General features: G+C 35.3%; 3 protein-coding genes across 8 annotated transcripts; 2 read left to right on the forward strand and 1 right to left on the reverse strand.

Moving 5' to 3' along the window:
• Positions 1-418: 418 nt before the first annotated feature.
• LOC109173617 lies at positions 419-3,951 on the forward strand. Of its 3 annotated transcripts, none has more exons than XM_019322852.1 (12): positions 419-757; positions 832-888; positions 1,416-1,514; positions 1,649-1,771; positions 1,884-2,002; positions 2,092-2,193; positions 2,320-2,436; positions 2,578-2,646; positions 2,932-3,052; positions 3,173-3,259; positions 3,385-3,441; positions 3,714-3,951. In XM_019322852.1, exons 1-12 carry the CDS (start codon positions 611-613, stop codon positions 3,804-3,806), a joined length of 1,191 nt encoding a protein of 396 aa, XP_019178397.1. In that variant the 5' UTR covers positions 419-610; the 3' UTR covers positions 3,807-3,951. The 3 variants fall into 3 exon arrangements, with proteins under 3 accessions (XP_019178397.1, XP_019178398.1, XP_019178400.1); XM_019322853.1 differs by having other exon boundaries at positions 1,691-1,771; XM_019322855.1 differs by having other exon boundaries at positions 1,694-1,771.
• A 1,629-nt stretch (positions 3,952-5,580) lies between these two features.
• Positions 5,581-9,123, forward strand: LOC109173619 (hemolysin A). The gene is made up of 9 exons (XM_019322857.1): positions 5,581-5,802; positions 5,926-5,998; positions 6,121-6,200; positions 6,504-6,606; positions 7,020-7,176; positions 7,280-7,408; positions 7,613-7,699; positions 8,412-8,456; positions 8,678-9,123. Exons 1-9 carry the CDS (start codon positions 5,697-5,699, stop codon positions 8,831-8,833), a joined length of 936 nt encoding a protein of 311 aa, XP_019178402.1. The 5' UTR covers positions 5,581-5,696; the 3' UTR covers positions 8,834-9,123.
• Positions 9,124-9,511: 388 nt separating this feature from the next.
• LOC109173613 (FRIGIDA-like protein 3) lies at positions 9,512-13,001 on the reverse strand. 4 transcript variants are annotated; one of them, XM_019322847.1, is made up of 5 exons: positions 12,825-13,001; positions 12,556-12,603; positions 10,917-11,985; positions 10,559-10,725; positions 9,732-10,157 (listed from the first exon to the last, which is right to left on the reverse strand). In XM_019322847.1, exons 3-5 carry the CDS (start codon positions 11,962-11,964, stop codon positions 9,732-9,734), a joined length of 1,641 nt encoding a protein of 546 aa, XP_019178392.1. In that variant the 5' UTR covers positions 11,965-11,985; positions 12,556-12,603; positions 12,825-13,001. The 4 variants fall into 4 exon arrangements, with proteins under 4 accessions (XP_019178393.1, XP_019178392.1, XP_019178390.1 ...); XM_019322845.1 differs by having other exon boundaries at positions 12,574-12,603; positions 12,825-13,000; XM_019322846.1 differs by lacking the exon at positions 12,556-12,603 and having other exon boundaries at positions 12,825-13,000.
• Positions 13,002-18,351: the final 5,350 nt, after the last annotated feature.

Raw genomic sequence — 18,351 nt, forward strand, 5'->3', positions numbered from 1 at the left:
CATTGTCCATTGTCTTTTTTTTTTTTTTTATATTATCTTGTAATTAAATATCAAAGTTATAATACAAAATACATTATATATATTTATTTACCAAGTATTTTATACAAATATAATAACTATTAATATTTTGTTCAATACTTTCACATGATAACCTACGACACACATCTCACAATGCATGAAACATGTAGGGGAAAACTACCACTACCAAATATCGATTAGAAAATTCAATAAATATTATCTTGCATTTATATATTTTGAATTACCGATTTAAATAAACAAATTCAATATTTATTTACATATGCATGAACATCTCCGATATAATATTGCGTTGATATACTTTGAAATACTTATTTAAAAATAATCATTGGGCACTATCCCGTAAAAAAAACTAGTATAAATATAAATACGGAAGAAGAAGAAGATCTTGAATAAAAGGTGGGCACTTTACGTCTTCTTCACATTTGTCCTAAAGTTAAGCAACTCTCCACTACTATCTTTCGTTGACCTCTTACTCTTCAGACATGTCTTCTTCTGCTATTTGGCAACTTACCATCTCTCTCAATAAGCACCGTTATTATTCTCCAAGATTGGGTTTTTATCACCGGTTTCCATGGCTTCTTCTTCTTCTTCTTCATTTCCAACCCCTCAAAAGGTAAAGAAGAGGGCATTTATTTGCAGTTGCTGGTCTTCTGTATTTCTGCTTTCTGCAGGTTTCTTCATTGCCACTGCTGTTTTCGTTCTCACAGATTACAGACAGGTGTGCTTCCACTAAAAACCCACTCGCATCATATCTTTAATTTCCTGTTAAGCTTATTGATTTTGTGGGTGCAGAGGTTTTTAGGGTGGCAGCTGATTGAAACTGTCAGGACATCAGAACCCACTTGTCAGGTTTGTTCAAACGTACAGCTTATCTTGATCTCATCTCATGCTGTGTAATTGGTAAAGCTTATGGATATGGGTTTTGATTATGGCTTATGATCATGGAGGATTAGTCATAAATTATGTGATTGCAATCTATGGTGTTTGTCAATTCAAGCATGTGGAATTGTGGAAAGTGGATTGCTTTAATCTGATTAAAGATTTAAATTTTCCAAATGTGCAAAGGGGGACAATTATGATAGTGGATTGTGTTTGTGTTAAATGTTTTGACCGGTTTATAATAATAGCTGGTTGTAAAAAAGTGTTGGGAAACAAAAACGTTTCTCCAAGCAGATCGAGTTTTGGAAATCAAGTAATTGTCCCAATCAACTATTCCAATAAGCTCTTTTACCAAACACTAATTTTAGCTGGGTCAAACAGCTATATTTGGTCGAACCAGTTGAAAAATGGCTGATCAGCTATTTTCCAAACACCCTAGACAGCGAATTTGTTTATTTAGTCATGTATATATAATTATATATACTTCTTTTATTTAGGATGAATGCAAGGCTGTTGGAACTGAGACATTGCCTAGGGGTATTGTTTCTAAAACCTCTGATCTGGAGATGCGGCCGCTTTGGGGTTCTGCTAAACAGGTAGGCGCCACTTCGATCTTGCTAATACTAACTCATTCTAGCAGCACGATTTGTTGAAAATGATGTTGGATGATGAACTATGAAACATACTTATTATGATTACACAAACAGTGCTATCTGGTTTGTCTTATCAGCATTGTACATTCTCTCCCCTTATCTCTTTAATTTGTTCCCAGAAGCCCAAGTCTCCAATGAGCTTGTTAGCAATGGCAGTTGGGATAAAGCAGAAGAAGAACGTAGATGAAATCGTAAAGAAGGTATATATAGAAAGAAAAACTTCATTATATTGATTGTCGTAATTTATATTGTATATAATAAAGACTATTGTATATATGTATAATCCATGATATTTTTTTATATGATTTGCAGTTTCCATTATCTAATTTCATGATTATGCTTTTCCATTATGACGGGCTGGTGGATGAATGGAAAGATTTGGAGTGGAGTAGAAGCGCCGTTCATGTTTCTGCTCCCCATCAAACAAAGTGGTACAGATTAATACAGACAAATTAAATGTTCTTCATCCCGATATCGTTGCAGATTATGCTTACATTTTCGTTCATTAACTCATGATTAGGTGGTTTGCCAAGCGGTTCTTGCATCCCGATATCGTTGCAGATTATGCTTACATTTTCCTCTGGGATGAAGATCTCGGGGTTCAACATTTTAATGTTGCAAGGTAGTATATATATATATGTAGCATTAATATAATGAAACTCTGATCTTGTGATGAAGCTTGAAACACTACTTACGAGTTCTATTACGTGATTTCCATTTCTGATTGTTTTTGGGTACTTGGATGCAGATACTTATCGATAGTGAAAGAAGAAGGGCTTCAAATATCACAGCCCGCAATAGATGCTGAGATATCAGAGGTTCATCACAAGCTTACTGCTCGAGAAAATGGATCAAAAGTTCACAGGTATCTTATATCTACTCTATATATAATCAAATCAGCATATATAAACGCCCTTCTACTATGGCTACGTACTCAATATATCAAATCTCGTAACATTAATTTAACATAAGATGCCTTTTGTCTGTGTCTGTTGTGTTGTACCAGGAGGGAAATAAACATTAGAGGCCCGGGAAGGAGGTGCTTCCCCGACAGCCAGGGTCCTCCTTGCACTGGGTAAATCCTCGTTGCAATTTTCTCTTTAGTATTGTTATGGAATATATATTTGATATATAGAATCTCTATATATTAGACAGTTTAGGAGTTTAGGTAGGTAGGACATATGGAAACTTGTCGTAGTCTTCTAGCACCTATTTATAGGGCTGTGTATTCTCTATATATGACAGTTTGAGACAATATACGACAGCACATTAGAAACTCTCTCTTCACTTTCGTAACATGTATCATATATATAAGAACACTAGAGATATGAGTGGTTAACATATATCATATATGTCACAGATGGGTGGAAATGATGGCTCCGGTTTTCTCTAGTGCATCGTGGAGATGTGTGTGGCACATCGTTCAGAACGACCTGGTTCATGGATGGGGCGTCGACTTCCAAGTTGGTTATTGCGCACAGGTTAGTTTGCCATCACGCAACAACAAATTAAAAGCCAATTTCTTACATTATAATGTCGTATAAGTGTTTAGTACATTCTTGGCAAGTATATTTATCTGTGACATATGTATTATCTGACAGGGTAACCGAACCGCCAATGTTGGGGTGGTTGATACTGAATATTTGGTTCACTACGCCCTCCCTACACTTGGGGGGTCATCAAACGAGGTATACATACATGTATACCATGTTGTTTCACAGCTACTGGGGATTCAGTCATTAGCCTAATAAGGTTCAATTCTTGTCTGTCATCCTTGTAAACTTGTCTTATTGTTTCTTAACTGATAATGCAGACAAGTAATGAAGCAAAAGGCCAATCCTCATCTCATCCATCTGATGCTAGAAATGCAGTAAGTTCAATTCCTGTTTTAATTATTAGATGCAAACTTTGGTTATCTTCCTTGAACATATATATAATATTTATGCAGTCCAACTATCAGCTTATGCTTTTAGTTGAGACAGAACATATCTTTCAATTTGATATCAGAACTTACCCACCCGCCCATAAGGTCATGCGTTTGATCGAATCTTCGCGTCACCTCATACAAAAAGCAGACACGTGAGGAGGCGTGTTGAGCATATAATAGACAGTGTTAAATTAAAAATGAGGTTTTGGTTGCAGGTGAGGAAGCAATCTTATGTTGAGCTAGAGATCTTTAAGAACAGATGGGGAAAAGCTGTTAGAGAAGACAAATGTTGGGTTGACCCATTTTGAAGCCAAAGAGGACTCTTACATATATGCATCACTAAGGAATTGAAAATTCTTTCTATCCTTTTTAATAGAAAGGAAAGTTGTATCAATTATTGATTGTCATGTAGTATACTAATATCATATTATCAAAAGTCTAAAATTTCTTGAATTTGAATTTCATACTTTACTTGTTATCCTTGCGTGTTCAAAAAAGGTGGGTGAGTGGGATAGAGTATGATTCTCGTATTAGAAAGTCATAAATTTTATTTTTGTAAACATCTTTTTAATCGAATCTGTTGTACAAGATCTTCTTAGTATTGTTTATTTTGATATACTTTGCAAACTATTATATAGAAGCAGGTTATCGAGTAAAATTGTTCAATGCACACTTATGAAAAGACAAATGACATATTTAGACATGACATTCACATAGAATTTTGATGATTAGTAATATATTTTTACCCTTAAAAATAACTATAATGACTTTTTTTTTTTTTTTTTTTTTTTGTCTCCAAACTTGGAGACAAAGAAAGAAGCCATTTAGAGGAGGCATGTTCTTCATCTGTTGCAATGTCTCTATTTTTAGTGGAAAGGAAGACTGTCAAATAAAGGACAAAAAAAATTAAAATCCTTCAATAAAAGAGGAGAGGCCACCATGGCAAATTTGAAACTTTGAGCCATGGTTCACACTAACACTAGATTATCCCTATTTAGTTTGTGGAAAATATTTGAGAGAAAATAAAATTGAAATTTTATAGAAAAAAAATTACCATGAATATTGATTTTATTGTTTGGTTTGTGAAAACTGAAAAGTAAATTACTGGCCCACCATTGCCAAATTTGAAACTTTGAACCATGATTCACACTGCTCATCTCCTGTTTCAAATATACATAATTATATAATAGAATGTACATAATTGAATAAAGACTGTCGTGTTAAACTCCCCACACAACTTAATAAAACGACATTATTTTGGACAAGGCAAACCTTTGTACACGATATAACGATTAGTTAGTTTTGGACTTAAGTCCACCTTGAAAGGTGGACCAAATCCATGATCAGACGTTATGCCATGGAACCGTGTTCACCATTCATGGTGAACACCACGGTTCCAACGGTGTTAGTGCACCGTTATCTTCTTTTTTTTTTTTTTTTTTTTTTTTCTTTTAATTAATTACGTGACTGCCTACACATTCACTTTGGAACCATGAGATTATGAATTTTCTGTTATGAGATTATGAATTTTCTGTTATGAGATTATGAATTTTCTGTTATGCGATTATGAATTTTCTGTTATGAGATTATGAATTTTCATTACATTCATAATTTCGGAGTTCCGGACATTCATAAATTATGAATTCATGCATGCACATTCACTTTGGAACCATGCCTACATATTCCCGTCCGAAATCACGGACATTCATAAATTATGAATCCATGCCTGCACATTCACTTTGGAACCATGCCTACACATTCACTTTGGAACCATGAGATTATGAATTTTCTGTTGTGAGATTATGAATTTTCTGTTATGCGATTATGAATTTTCTGTTATGAGATTATGAATTTTCAAATTCATAATCTCATAACAGAAAATTCATAATTTGATCAGTAACGCGCCGTTAACTCCACATCCGCGATTTTTTTTTTTTTTTTTGCCTAAAAATGACGTCGTTTTGACTTGTGTTCACCATTCTCGGTGAACACGATTCCACGGCATAATTTGCGATCCATGATGTGGTGGACCATGGACCATAGTCCACCCAATAATTTGCCATAATATTGGGGCAAGGACAAAATCTGCTAACTGATAGGCCCAAATCAGCGGTTCAATATCCGGTCCACCATAAACCGTAAGGCAACCCATCCTCTGGTTCTCCTTCCGTTCCCCTCCGGCAGCTTGACGGCGAAGAATGGGGTTTCAGATGCTGAGAAACCCGCTTTGCAGCTATTGCGCTTTCAGCTCCAGAAATACCTTCAATTTCCTCCCAAAATCACAATCCCTTCCTCGCTTCTCCGGTGCTTACTTCTTCTTCTTCGTCTTTTTATTTTTTCTTCTATTACTGAAAATAAGCTAAAGTGAAGGTGAGGTGATTATGATTATGAACCTGATTCCGTTTGGTTTCATGGATATTTGGTCAGCGAAATGGACGGGAACAAAGGCTCAAATGCATCAGGGCTTTGCTTCTGCAACCTCCGCCAAGGGCCAGAAGAAGTAATTTCACGTTTTATATGAAAAAAGATTAAAACTTTAAACAATATTCTACTCTAGAGAGTTTGTATTTCAATTTCAAAGATATGAGCCTTTTCTTTTTTATTTTATTGGTCTTTTTTTAGGAAAAGGAGACTAGATGAAATTTGCCTCGAGAGATATCAACAGTATAGCCGAACATTTATACAATCCTGGATTCTACAAGGTAGGTATTCAATAGTATTCACTATTCAGTTGATGATGCCATGTTATTGGGTGACTCGAGTGGTCCTTTGCTGGTTAGGATCAGAAGACGGGTTTACCGGCACACACCCTCGGTAGTGGCTGCTGGTTTCCCTCGTCACCCCAAAAGAAAAAAAGAAAAAAAAGAAGTTTGATGCTTGAATATGATTTTGGAAACTTCAATTGCGAGGTTTATGCTTGGAGTTTGTTGTTTGATGGTATGAAAAGTAAAATAGTTGCAATGTGGAAGAGAAAATAATTTGAGGTTTTTCCCATCATCGTGCAGGCAAAGTGCTTGTGGATGGAAAAATTGTGACCAAAGCGGGAACCCCTATCCCGGAAAAAGCTACCGTGGAGATCATAGCTGAAATTCCAAAATATGTATGTAGGTGAATATTTACTATTTTCATCTTCGTTGTTCATAAACACGCCTCTTTGCATTGGGTGGGATACACGAAATTTGGTTCGAGGAGTCCATTTACGTGTTAGTGTAGTAATCCCTCGTGATATTGATCTGTGCAATGAATGTCCAGCGAAATAGTTTTCCATTCTAGCTTTAAAATGCTTTTTCATTTGATGTGTTTTACATTTACAAATTTTATCTTTGAGCTTATAATTGTTTTGTTTTTTACTAGTTTGACCATGTAGATAGTAAAGCTCTATCAAATGGACAATCATCTACCTTTTAAAGTTAAAACCTTTTAAAAAAATAAATAAATATGTTTCGTAATATGAAAATTATATACGTATGACATATATGTAGTAGACCTTGCTACACTCGTCACTTTTTCTGGCTTTACAGAGGTGGACACAAATTGGAGGCTGCAATTGAGCAACTGGGAGTCGATGTTGTTGGTAAGGTAGCTCTAGACTCGGGCTTGTCAACTGGAGGATTTACGGATTGTTTACTTCAGAATGGTGCTGCTTTTGTTTATGGAGTTGATGTAGGATATGGACAGGTATTAAATAACTTGTAGCTTGACGAAATATGTAAATAGTCCGTTCTACGGAGTTGTGTAATCTGGATATACAAGCTACTAAACGGAACTTCTTTCTGCTCAGGTTGCTGACAAAATCCGTCGAGATGAACGTGTAAGTGTTATAGAGAGGACAAACTTGAGATACCTTTCTGAACTCCCGCAAAAGGTTGATTTGGTGACTTTGGACCTGTCCTTTATTTCGATACTTCTGGTAAGGTTTCTTGGAGTTTACATTCCTTACGAATTTGAATTATTCTTCGTAACTAGGTCTAGTATATGAAAAATGAGCCGTTTTGCCCAACTGAATTGGTGGACTAGCTAGATCGCGCCCTATGGGTTTCTTTTCGTTCATCGTAATAACAGTATTTACTACTTCGGTAATTTTGAGTTCATTTATTTCTGTTTGCTGCACCAGGTCATGCCCGCTGTGGTCAATTTGATGAAGGAAGAAGCTACACTAGTTACGTTGATTAAGCCTCAGTTTGAGGCTCGGAGATCCCAAGTAAGCAACGCTTGCCAATGCATCAAAACTTGAAATTGGATTATGGGCACAACGTCCATTCATTTAATTCTTGCAAAAACCTAACTGGCTCCCAAACTCTAGACATTCTGCATTAATAATTTTGTAAAGAATGCATTTTTACAAATCTTATAGAGAAATTCATCTAAATGACTAAACGTGTTCATGTGCTGTATAGACTTCGAATGTCCATCATGGGAAATTTTTAACTTAAATTCAAGTTTGAAACGCTAACTGAAACAGTTATTATGATTATTGAATGCTGAATTGACTGAACTTGGCTAAATATAATTCTTAAGAGTCCACATTGATAAAATAAGAGAGAATATATGGTTTAGACTAGCTAATTGGTTGGATTTAATCTTTTAGTGTGGTTTGATCCATGTGCATTATAGCCCAGTTGAGTGACCTGGCCCAATCTTAGTTTATAACAATAATAATTTTAAATAACCATCTCAATCAAGTTACGAAGTATAATATTAGCTTGTTCATTGTTGAAATTTTCAGTAACGTGCTCAACATTAGCTAAACTCATATCCATTGTATTGCTCAACCAAGTTTTCAACGTTTAAATAATAGTGCTTATAGTCGATGTATGCACATACTCATCGAGTCATCGATGACTTGTTTGGCTGCTTGTGCAATTTAACGTTCTGTTGAATTGTGAACTCAAAAGCGTTTTGGTCAATTGCAGGTTGGGGGCGGTGGAATAGTGAGGGATCCATTGGTCCATCAAGAGGTAAGCATTTGCCTGCTTTAAATACTCACCTGAATACTATGAGTTGTAATCCCATTATTTCTCTATCATTTAGTGTGAAAAGGAAGCACTGAAAAATGTTAGATAAGCGATGCCCTTGAATGGGTTTAGGGTGTAGATTAGTGGTAATAGACCCGGGGTTGAATCCCATTACCCCGCCCCCTGTGAAATGTAGCAAAAGAAAAACTGATGCTCTTGAATAGGTAATTGAGAAGATCGTAAATGGCGTGCAAACTTATGGCTTCCAATGCAAAGGCTGGATTGAATCTCCACTGAAAGGGGCTGAAGGAAATACAGAATTTCTGGCATGCTTCCACCGAGCAGTCGTGAAAAATGGAGGCCAATCAGGGGAAGAGTAACTCGATTTAAAGAGTAGAGAGGACTTTCTCAGCAGCATCCTTTTGTATCCCAGTTCTGGTAGGATAGAATACAGTAGCATACTGTTTCAACCAACTGCAGAGATTCATAGTGCCTTTTTCGGTTTTATCATTAGTTTTTAATGTTTGTAAAATCTTGTATTTTACAGAAAAAAACAAGTCTGGGTCTTCAATATTGAGATTAGAGTGTGGTTTTGAATACAAGGTTGCCTATGGTCTCCATCCTAGTAGCCTTCAATTAACAGAGTTATAAGAAGAAAATCTAGAAACTATAATGTATTTGCAAGAGGTAATTGAAGCATGATTCATCCCAACTAAAAGTCTAAGTTGATAGTTGTATTGCACATTTATGTTTATATCTTATATGTTAAACACGTCCCTTCACGGACCACACCACATGTGATTCATCTCAACTAAAAATCTAAGTTGATAGTTGAATTACACATTTATGTTTATACATTATATGCTCAACATGTTCCCTTGATTAGTGACTAGTGACTACCCAATCATGAGAGGGGATTATGATATGATAATCAACCCATTACAACATGCCATGTGTTTGGTGGGATGTTTACTTTATCATTTTCTTTTACTAAGCTATGGAGAGAATAAGGCAACAGAAGAGAAGATATACACTAGACAGCAAAGAGAGAAGGGAGATGTGAACAAAGTGGGGGCAAATATTCATACTAAATTATGAACATAAATTCGGTGCATATTAAAGGGATCACAGTATTAGCTTTTACAACAGACTAGAAATTAACAAGGCTAGCTTTTCAGTATTAAAGTTGCTCACAGTGTTCAAATTAAGCAAACTGGGAGTGGGAGGGTTAAAGACTAAGCAGCTAGGAGGATAATCAAGTTCAGCCATCTCTACTGATTAGTGCAGGTAAGCAGCCTGGTAATGGTAGCCATTTCCAAAGAAGTTGCCATGCCCAGGAAGACCGTAAGCTGGAGTACCCAGAAATGATGGAGCGTGGGTGTCAGTTGGTCCAGTGTAAGCGTATGGGGGTCTGTCATACACATATTGCGGGTATCTGTCAGTCATTCTGGGGTAGATGTTCATGTTCTTGTCAGTGGCAATGTTAGTGGCTCGGGGCCCATTTACAAAACCATTAGCACGGGGTCTTTTGGGTTGTGGTTTTGCGACTTCTGTTCCTCTTTTACTGTCTGCCTTTGCTTTCTCCAGGTGGTGAACTCGTTTTTGGAGTGGATCCACGGGATACTGCTCATCAAGCTTATGGTCCTCAATGCATTTAATAACAGCCTTCAGTGCATTAAGCTCCTTCTCATTTATAATATCATTCTGGAAAGTAAAAGAACAGTTCATTGATTGAGATTTGAGAATAGGAATAATAAAAAACTGATGAAACATCATTTGTGGGACTTATCCAAAATTAATCAGATCTACTAGGTTATTTATTGGTGGAGTTTCCAAGTTCAGTGGGGTCAAATCACCCTTCTTGCTCCAAGGAGCCATTATTATGTAAATTTGTGTCATACCAGTTACCACATGCCTCAATACCTGCCCCACCCCACTATCAAAAATATAAAAATAAAAATAACCCAACTTCACCATGAAAGATATGTATGCATGGCAACCTACACTATATTTGATTTGACTATTATTATTATTATTATTATTATTGTTATTATTGTCAATTGATTTCATCCCAATCCTGAAATAACGAGGCATGAGGAGCAAACCTGTGAATTGGATGTATTTCCAGATTTGCTAGGAGAAGCCTTGCTTGCCTCATTCAAATAAGATTTCAGTAGAGAAACAGGTGGAAACTGCTCTGTCAGCTCAAAGGCAAAAGCCAGATTAACAGCATCTATATGCCTTCCATTATTAACCAACACATTAATAACACCTGTAAAGTTAGAGCATTAAACAATTTAGTATCACATAAATATTGTCAAACTCCAGATCAAAGTGACTTGAGCAGTTGAGCAATCTAGCTTCCCAACAATCAAAAGTAAATAAGAATGGATCACCCCTCAAGAAAGTCACAGAACAATAAATACTGTCAAGGAATCAGTCAATCATATTGTCAAGACGAACCTGGCATTTTATCAGACAATCCAAGGGAACGGCATAAATCAGCTGTTTGACGTCGACGAGAAACCATAGGTATCAATTTGATTAAACCCTCCTGGTCAAAATCTGAGTTAATACCAAAAGTATCAACAAGCTGTAAGAACGCATGAGCCTCCAAGGAGTTCCCATGATTTGCATCAGCATCAAGTTCATCTAACTTTGGTTTCCACTCTTCAGCTATAGCTTTTGCTCGGCCCTTCACATTTTCTAGGATGGAACTAAGAACAGACCCCATTTTCACATTAGTCAATAACATGTTAAGGCACTCCATCAGCATTATACATGTTCGACGAATTCCTAGAAGGTTTGCATCTTTTTTAGCTTCCAAATTTGACATTTCTAAATTGTAGAAACCCTTTAGTGAATCCAAAATCAGAGAGGCAGGATCAGCTGCTGCTGTTAAAGCAAGTGGAATCTCCTCCCTTATAGCAGCAAGGTTCTTACGGTTGTCTGATATAAATTTGTGTAGGCCATCTGAATCCATCTCTTTGCATAGCTTAACAAGCTCAGGATAAGACTTGACCTCCACATTTCCAGTCTCATAAAGTTTCCCATAATCCCCTACGTTAAGCACTGTGGTCGTGGCATCAAGAGACTTCTCTTCCACAACACATGAGTCAACTTGGTCTTCAAAATTAACAGTAGGCCCTGCAGAAAATGGGTTTCGATGTTTATCCAGAGCAATGGAGATAGCAGAAACTGCAGCATCTCTTTTCTCTTGGAGCCTTACAAGAGAAGCTTGCTCTTTAGCCACAACAGCTGCTTCACGATTCTCCAATGTCTCTTTGGCTTTTACAATTTTGGATTCAAACTCCTTTTCTTGGTCTTCCAATTCAGTGAAACGCCTCTTCAAAGACTTTTCAAGCCCATGAAAATGCTCTTCAAGTTGCTTCCATTTCATGTTAAGAGTAACTGCACGATGACTCTCAAGCTCAGCAAATGCTTTCTGCAGCTGCTGTATCTTAGAGGTAGTGGAATCCATGAGCGTCACAACTGACTGGGAATCCTCCATGGCAGATAAGTGCCGGACAAACTACAGATAAACAGCTCAATTAATATGGAACATAACAAGAGATGAGAACCACATTGATGCATTAAGGGAAGTTCCCCAACTAAATGCAACTTCCAAAATCATTTTCTAAAAAAACCCATCCATGCCTCTCCCTCTCATATTTTTGCACACTTTAATCTCTTTCAATGAAGTGCATGCACAAGTGATGATAAATACGGAATGATAAACATGCCATCAAGTACTTGACAAAGTGAAAACACTAAAAATACTTCAAAATCAGAATCATGTTACAGAATATGTTCATCTAGCATCATAGATTTAGAGTAAATATCATTCATTAATGATGTTTTATAATTGACATATAATATAATCTTGCTTTTACTTACCGAACCTCCTACTACTCTCTTCTGATAGTAGTCAAGGATCAAGTAAGACTTTCCATCAGGAAATATGCACCAACCACCAATGTTCAAAATAATCAATACAAAATAAATGGAAAATCAGGCAAAAATTCAAGGCATGAGCTAGGATAAAGCAGATAAAGGATGTACAGCTACAAGATATCCCTAGAACAACGCACAAAATCCTCACCGGAAAACTGCTACTCACCTTATATGGACACTCAGATCAGCAAATAAGCTGAAAAAACACACATATATATAATCAATACAAAGTAGAAAGGCTCAGACCAAGCTAATTAACACCATAACCACCTCAAATGAGCATTTCAAAGCACAAAATGGAAAATATCACAAAAAGCGAAGATGTTTAGGTTTTGAAAAAAGGAGGCTTGATCTAGAATGAGAGCGAGATAGAACGAGCAATAGAGCAAAATGAGAGAGCGGAGAGGTAAAGCTTACTGGATCGGAGGCTGACGGCGGAGGAAGATGAGTTGACGGCGGCGAAATTCAGCGGATAATCAGACCATTTTGAGTGCGAGGGTTTGATAGAACTGCGACGCTACGAATCCCTAGAGAGAGAGAGAGGAAAGAGGAAAGTAAAGTGGTGTGCTATTTATGACAGCTCTCCGACACGCACATTCGGACAGGAAGGCAGCCACACTATCTCACTTTACTTCCTATTGGCTTTGCAGCCAAAATAAATAAATAATACCGAGTAATAATAATAGTCCCGAAAAGAGTGATCAAATAAATAAATAAAAGTCCCGAAAAGAGTGACCAAATAAATAAATAAATATGATAACGTGACGAATATCATTAACAAGTGTAAGTTGTGAATTCGAAAAGATTGGGATGTTTGGGTTGTATATGCATTTCGAGATCATAATAGAGTGACAGATTGGTTGGCTAAGAAAGCTCTTGAGTACCTTCAGGGTTTAAGAATTATGACTTAACGGAGGTTGAGATCCTTAGGCTTATAAACGATGATTTTATGGGTGTGCTTCCACCTCTTGTAGTCAAGATAAATACTTAGTCGGAGTTCCCCTCCATATGAATAAAAAATAAATAAAAGATAAAGATAAAGTATAATTTTTGGACCAGAATGTAATAAATTTGCTATCATCGCATGCAAGATAGGATGACCCTTTGATTTTATTAATTTTATAATTATGTCTAATAGATTTTTAATATTTTAAGAATACACTAGTATAAATAGTAATTTTTTATATTATATACGAAATTTGAATATTGACGTTTATATTGTTATATCACTCTTTTTTTTTTTATACTCGGGTTTTCACTGTTGGACTTCGTGACTAATTCTCTCGTTGGATTGTAGACATCTCTTTTAGGTGGACAATTAGCATGTAAATTTAAGTCTACTCCACATACTCAAAGCCAAAGATCGAACCATTGACATATGAAGATTTTACAATATCAAAAAGATATCATAATTATCATTGTAAGTAAAAAAAAAAAAAAGTGTTGCCATTTCTGTAATAGTTATCATATTATATATATATATATATATATATATATATATATATATATATATATATATATATATATATAGAGAGAGAGAGAGAGAGAGAGAGAGAGAGGAAAAAGTTTAAATGCGACAGGGGCTTTAGGTGCGGTCATATCAGCATCGTCCATTATAATTAATCTAACGGGCAACGGCTAATTTCTGAAGATTTAAAGATTTAAGCGTGTCTTGGTAAGTGGAGGGTGTTATGGTAATTATAGTGGTCATTTATATCGGTCGCTTAATAGAATATACCAAAAGTGTTAACAAAAGACACCAATAGTGTTAGGAAAAAATACAACAATGAAATGCACAAATACACCAAAAAAAAAACACACAACACACCCAAAAAATACACCACATAACTCACCACCCCAATGGTGTATTTCCGACCACTTTGTGGTGCTTTTATTTATACCTAACGGTGCGTTCTGGTGATGCGTATCTAATTTGTGCATGTTTTTTTTTGTGTGTGCATTTTCTAACATGGATGGTATATATTTGTATAACTATTAGTGCGCCCGCACTGACCGCACAGGAAGCTGCGGGCGCAGCTGAACTTGGCACCAACACAAATCATCAAATACATCACAGTAAGGTTAATAATGCACCAATAACGAACATAAAACACACAACACTATGATTTGATCTATTTTGGTGCCCAATGATGACTTTAACCTTGCAATTCGCGTAGTGTGAGAACGTGCATGAAAATATAGGAGAAGCCTTGATGAATGTGATTCATTGGATTTATCTAATCTAGTGGCATGTAATTGACCGCACCACCGCACCTAAAGCCCCTGCCGCACTAGAACCTTCCTCTATATATATATATATATATATATATATATATATATATATATATATATATATATATATATATATATATATATATATATATATATATATATATATATATATATATATATATATACACATAAACTCTTAACTGAATACACATAAACTCTTAACTAAATACACAATGGGGTTTTGACGTTTGAACGGACAGAGTGACGTCAGCAACTGAAACACACACGTTTTGTGCATGGGTGCACATTGCTATATGCGCCGTGATACACGATATAAATTGCAGAAACATTTTCACAATAATAATATCCCTTATTTAATTTGAATAAAACCAATTTTATTATTTAGTTTATTTTAAATATTAAAATTTTGCTCTATGTCTTTTATGGCATACTCTAAATTAAGTTGAATACTTTATTGTTTTGAAAAGAAGTGAAATTTGAATACTTGATTCTCGTATTATACAGTCACAAGTTATATTATTAAGCAACTAAACACGATTGAGTCATTTCGAAAGCTAAAAAATTTCACCTGCATTTTTCATTAAAATCCGTTGCAATTGTAATTTTCAAGTCTCAAGTATGTTGATGCAAACCCTTAGCAAGCGAGCCACCGATTATGTTTTATTCCTTATAGATATGGACGAACTAGATGTTCCATTCACAATACAACATTCATTAACATTCCTCCTACTAGGGATGGCAATTTCAATCCGCTCCACGTATATCCATGTAAATCCACCTCGCATGCATCGGATTTTTTTGACTAATGATTGGTGATGGGTCTTAAAAAGGTAAACTCGTCGTGGGTCGGGTTGGATTCGGATTCTATGTACAAAACCCGCCTAAAACTCCACCCGACCCACCATGTGTGTGTGCATATATATAATAGTAAAATAAGTATTAGTATGTAGTTATTTATATAACTTCGTGTATCTTTTTAATATTTTTATGGGAAAATGGCGAGTTTGGTCCCTGAGTTATAATGGTAGTGTTGACTCAGTCCCTGAGTTATGACCGTATTCATTTTAGTCCCTCAGTTATGAGCAAAGTGACGCATTTGGTCACTGACTGTTAAAATTGACGGGAAAACTAAAAAATATTTAAAATTTTAGGGGTAAAGTAGGAAATTCACATTTTATTCACTTTCTTATATTGAAATCACTTTTGCAACATTATTTTTAACTTCCTAGCATTCTATTTCAAGGTTCTTCAATTCCAAAGCAATTCAATAATCTTCGGCAATTTATATCCTACACCACAGCGCACGTTGCATTGTGCGCCCAGATGCAAAACGATGTCGTTTCAATTTTATTTTTTATTTTTTTGAAATTTCCCGCCCCAGTGTTTGGCAGTTAATTTTTCTTTAAAAAAAACCCATGTTCAAAAATGTACATAATGTTATACATGAATGTACATAATTGTATACATGAATGTACATAATTGTATAACAAAATATACATACTGTTTTTTAAAAGATAATACACATAATCTAACATAATACATAATAAACATAAATTTTTAACCTAATACACATCAACTCTTAACATAATACACAAAAATTTCCTGATTCGAATGTACATAATTGTATAAAAAAAGTGTACATAATTGTATAAAAAATATACATAATTATATGAACAAATGTACATAATTGTATGAACAAATATACGTAATCGTATGAACAAATATACATAATCACAGCAACTTCCTACCGCGCCTCCCAAAACGACGTCGTTTTGGGAGGCGCGCCGTGGTGTAGGGTATAACGATTGATAATCTTCGTATGACTTGTTAGTAACCTGAGTCTTGTATAAGCTAAGGAACCTGTGACTCAGTACAAACAAGAGAACACTTGGTCATTGTCTTCAAGCATGTAAAGCACACCATCTTAAAAGTTTCTGATTTCCCTTACTAAATATAATGGTAATCAAACCATAACTTTTGAAATACAAGAAGATATCAAATTTCTCAAGGGAGTAACTTGAGATTTTTAGTACGTAAAATTCTTTGGTAAGCTTTGCAGTAACTTAATCAAGAATCGTATATCCTAACAATATATGAAAATTATATTATATATATATACCCATCACCTCCCATGTCTTCTTAAAACCAGAGTAATGAATGAGGAACCTAAGGCTCAGTTATGAAAATTCTAAAACTTTTGTAACTTCTAAAAACGTTTTTTGACTATTGCATATGAAAAAATTTTACATACTAAAAATCTCAAGTTATTCCGTTGGTGAATTTCTCATAAAAGCAACCTGACAAATTTGACATCATTTTGTATCTCAAAAGTTATGGTTTGATTATCTTTGTTGCTTAGTAAAGAAAATTGAAAATTGATAGGATAGTGTGTTTCACACGTTTGAAGACAGTTATCAAGTGTTTCTTTGTTTGTGCTAAGTCTTAAATTTGTTATACAAGAGTCAGGTTCCTAACAACTAACAAGTCATACTAAAGTTATTGAAATGCTTTTAGAATTGAACAATCTTGAAATAAGAGGCTAAGAAGTGAAAAATAATGTTGTGAAAGTGATTTTGATATAAGGAGAATAAAATGTGAATTTTCTACTTTACCCCTCAAATTTTAAATATTTTTAACTTTTTCTGTTAGTTTTAACGGTCGGGGACCAAATGTGCCACTTCGTTCATAACTGAGGGACTGAAAATGAATACGGTCATAACTCAGGGACTGAGTCAGAACTTGGGTATAACTCAGGGACCAAAGATGCAATTTTTCCTATTTTTATATAAAAACTACTATTATTGTATGTTTTAGTATCACTAATGAATTTTATTATTTTATTATGTATAAGTAATTTAAATGTTATTTTTTGAAAAAAATAATAAGATGATAAGTGATGAGTACCTATAGTGGGCACCTGCACTCGGTGGGAATGAGGGTGGGTAGAGAAAATATAAGGTGGGTCAGGTGCAGTCGTTATATCGTGCACCAGAGTGCACAATGCATTGTGCACCCCGCCCTACCCAAAACGACATCGTTTTGGTGCATTGTCAAAAAAAAAAAAAAATCATATGTTTCGAATGCACATAAACTCATAACAGACTACACAAAAACATATAACTGAATTCACATAATCTAACATGATACATAATACATAGAAACTCTTAACTGAATACACATAAATTCTTAACTGAATACACAGAACTCTTAACTAAATACACAGCAACTCTTATCTGAATACACAGAAACTCGATACATAATAGTGTAATACACAGAAACTCTTAACTGAATACACATAAACTCTTAACCGAATACACAGAAACTCTTAATTAAATACAGAGAAACTCTTAACTGAATACACAAAAACTCTTAACTGAATACACAAACTCTTAACTGAATACACAGAAACTCTTAACTGAATACACATAATGGAATTTTGACCGTTTGGACGGACAGAGTCAGCAATTGAAACGCGCGCGTTTTGTGTCTGGGTACACATTGCTATGTGCGCCGTAATGCACGATATAAATTAACAAATCAGGTGATGGATGTAACCCACCCCAACCCATTGTCATCCCTACCTCTTACAAATTCACTTGCAACCCTTGGGGTATGCCAATCCTTCTTAACAAGTTCACCATCACAACAAAATCAAACATAACAATACAAATATTCGAATATGATTTCATGT

Source organism: Ipomoea nil, unplaced genomic scaffold (assembly GCF_001879475.1).
Source record: "Ipomoea nil cultivar Tokyo-kokei standard unplaced genomic scaffold, Asagao_1.1 scaffold0482, whole genome shotgun sequence".
NCBI lineage: Eukaryota > Viridiplantae > Streptophyta > Magnoliopsida > Solanales > Convolvulaceae > Ipomoea > Ipomoea nil.

What these genes read in the sequence shown, in the direction of transcription:
- LOC109173617 (XM_019322852.1), top strand. Translation starts at nt 611, where the DNA reads ATGGCTTCTTCTTCTTCTTCTTCATTTCCAACCCCTCAAAAGGTAAAG. An exon ending in TAGATGAAATCGTAAAGAAG is followed by an intron (nt 1,772 to 1,883) that starts GTATATATAGAA and finishes TATGATTTGCAG; the next exon opens with TTTCCATTATCTAATTTCAT. An exon ending in AATGGATCAAAAGTTCACAG is followed by an intron (nt 2,437 to 2,577) that starts GTATCTTATATC and finishes GTGTTGTACCAG; the next exon opens with GAGGGAAATAAACATTAGAG.
- LOC109173619 (XM_019322857.1), top strand. Translation starts at nt 5,697, where the DNA reads ATGGGGTTTCAGATGCTGAGAAACCCGCTTTGCAGCTATTGCGCTTTC. An exon ending in ATTCCAAAATATGTATGTAG is followed by an intron (nt 6,607 to 7,019) that starts GTGAATATTTAC and finishes CTGGCTTTACAG; the next exon opens with AGGTGGACACAAATTGGAGG. An exon ending in CCTTTATTTCGATACTTCTG is followed by an intron (nt 7,409 to 7,612) that starts GTAAGGTTTCTT and finishes TTGCTGCACCAG; the next exon opens with GTCATGCCCGCTGTGGTCAA.
- LOC109173613 (XM_019322848.1), bottom strand. Translation starts at nt 11,964, where the DNA reads ATGGAGGATTCCCAGTCAGTTGTGACGCTCATGGATTCCACTACCTCT. An exon ending in ATTGTCTGATAAAATGCCAG is followed by an intron (nt 10,726 to 10,916) that starts GTTCGTCTTGAC and finishes CTAACTTTACAG; the next exon opens with GTGTTATTAATGTGTTGGTT. An exon ending in GAAATACATCCAATTCACAG is followed by an intron (nt 10,158 to 10,558) that starts GTTTGCTCCTCA and finishes TTTACTTTCCAG; the next exon opens with AATGATATTATAAATGAGAA.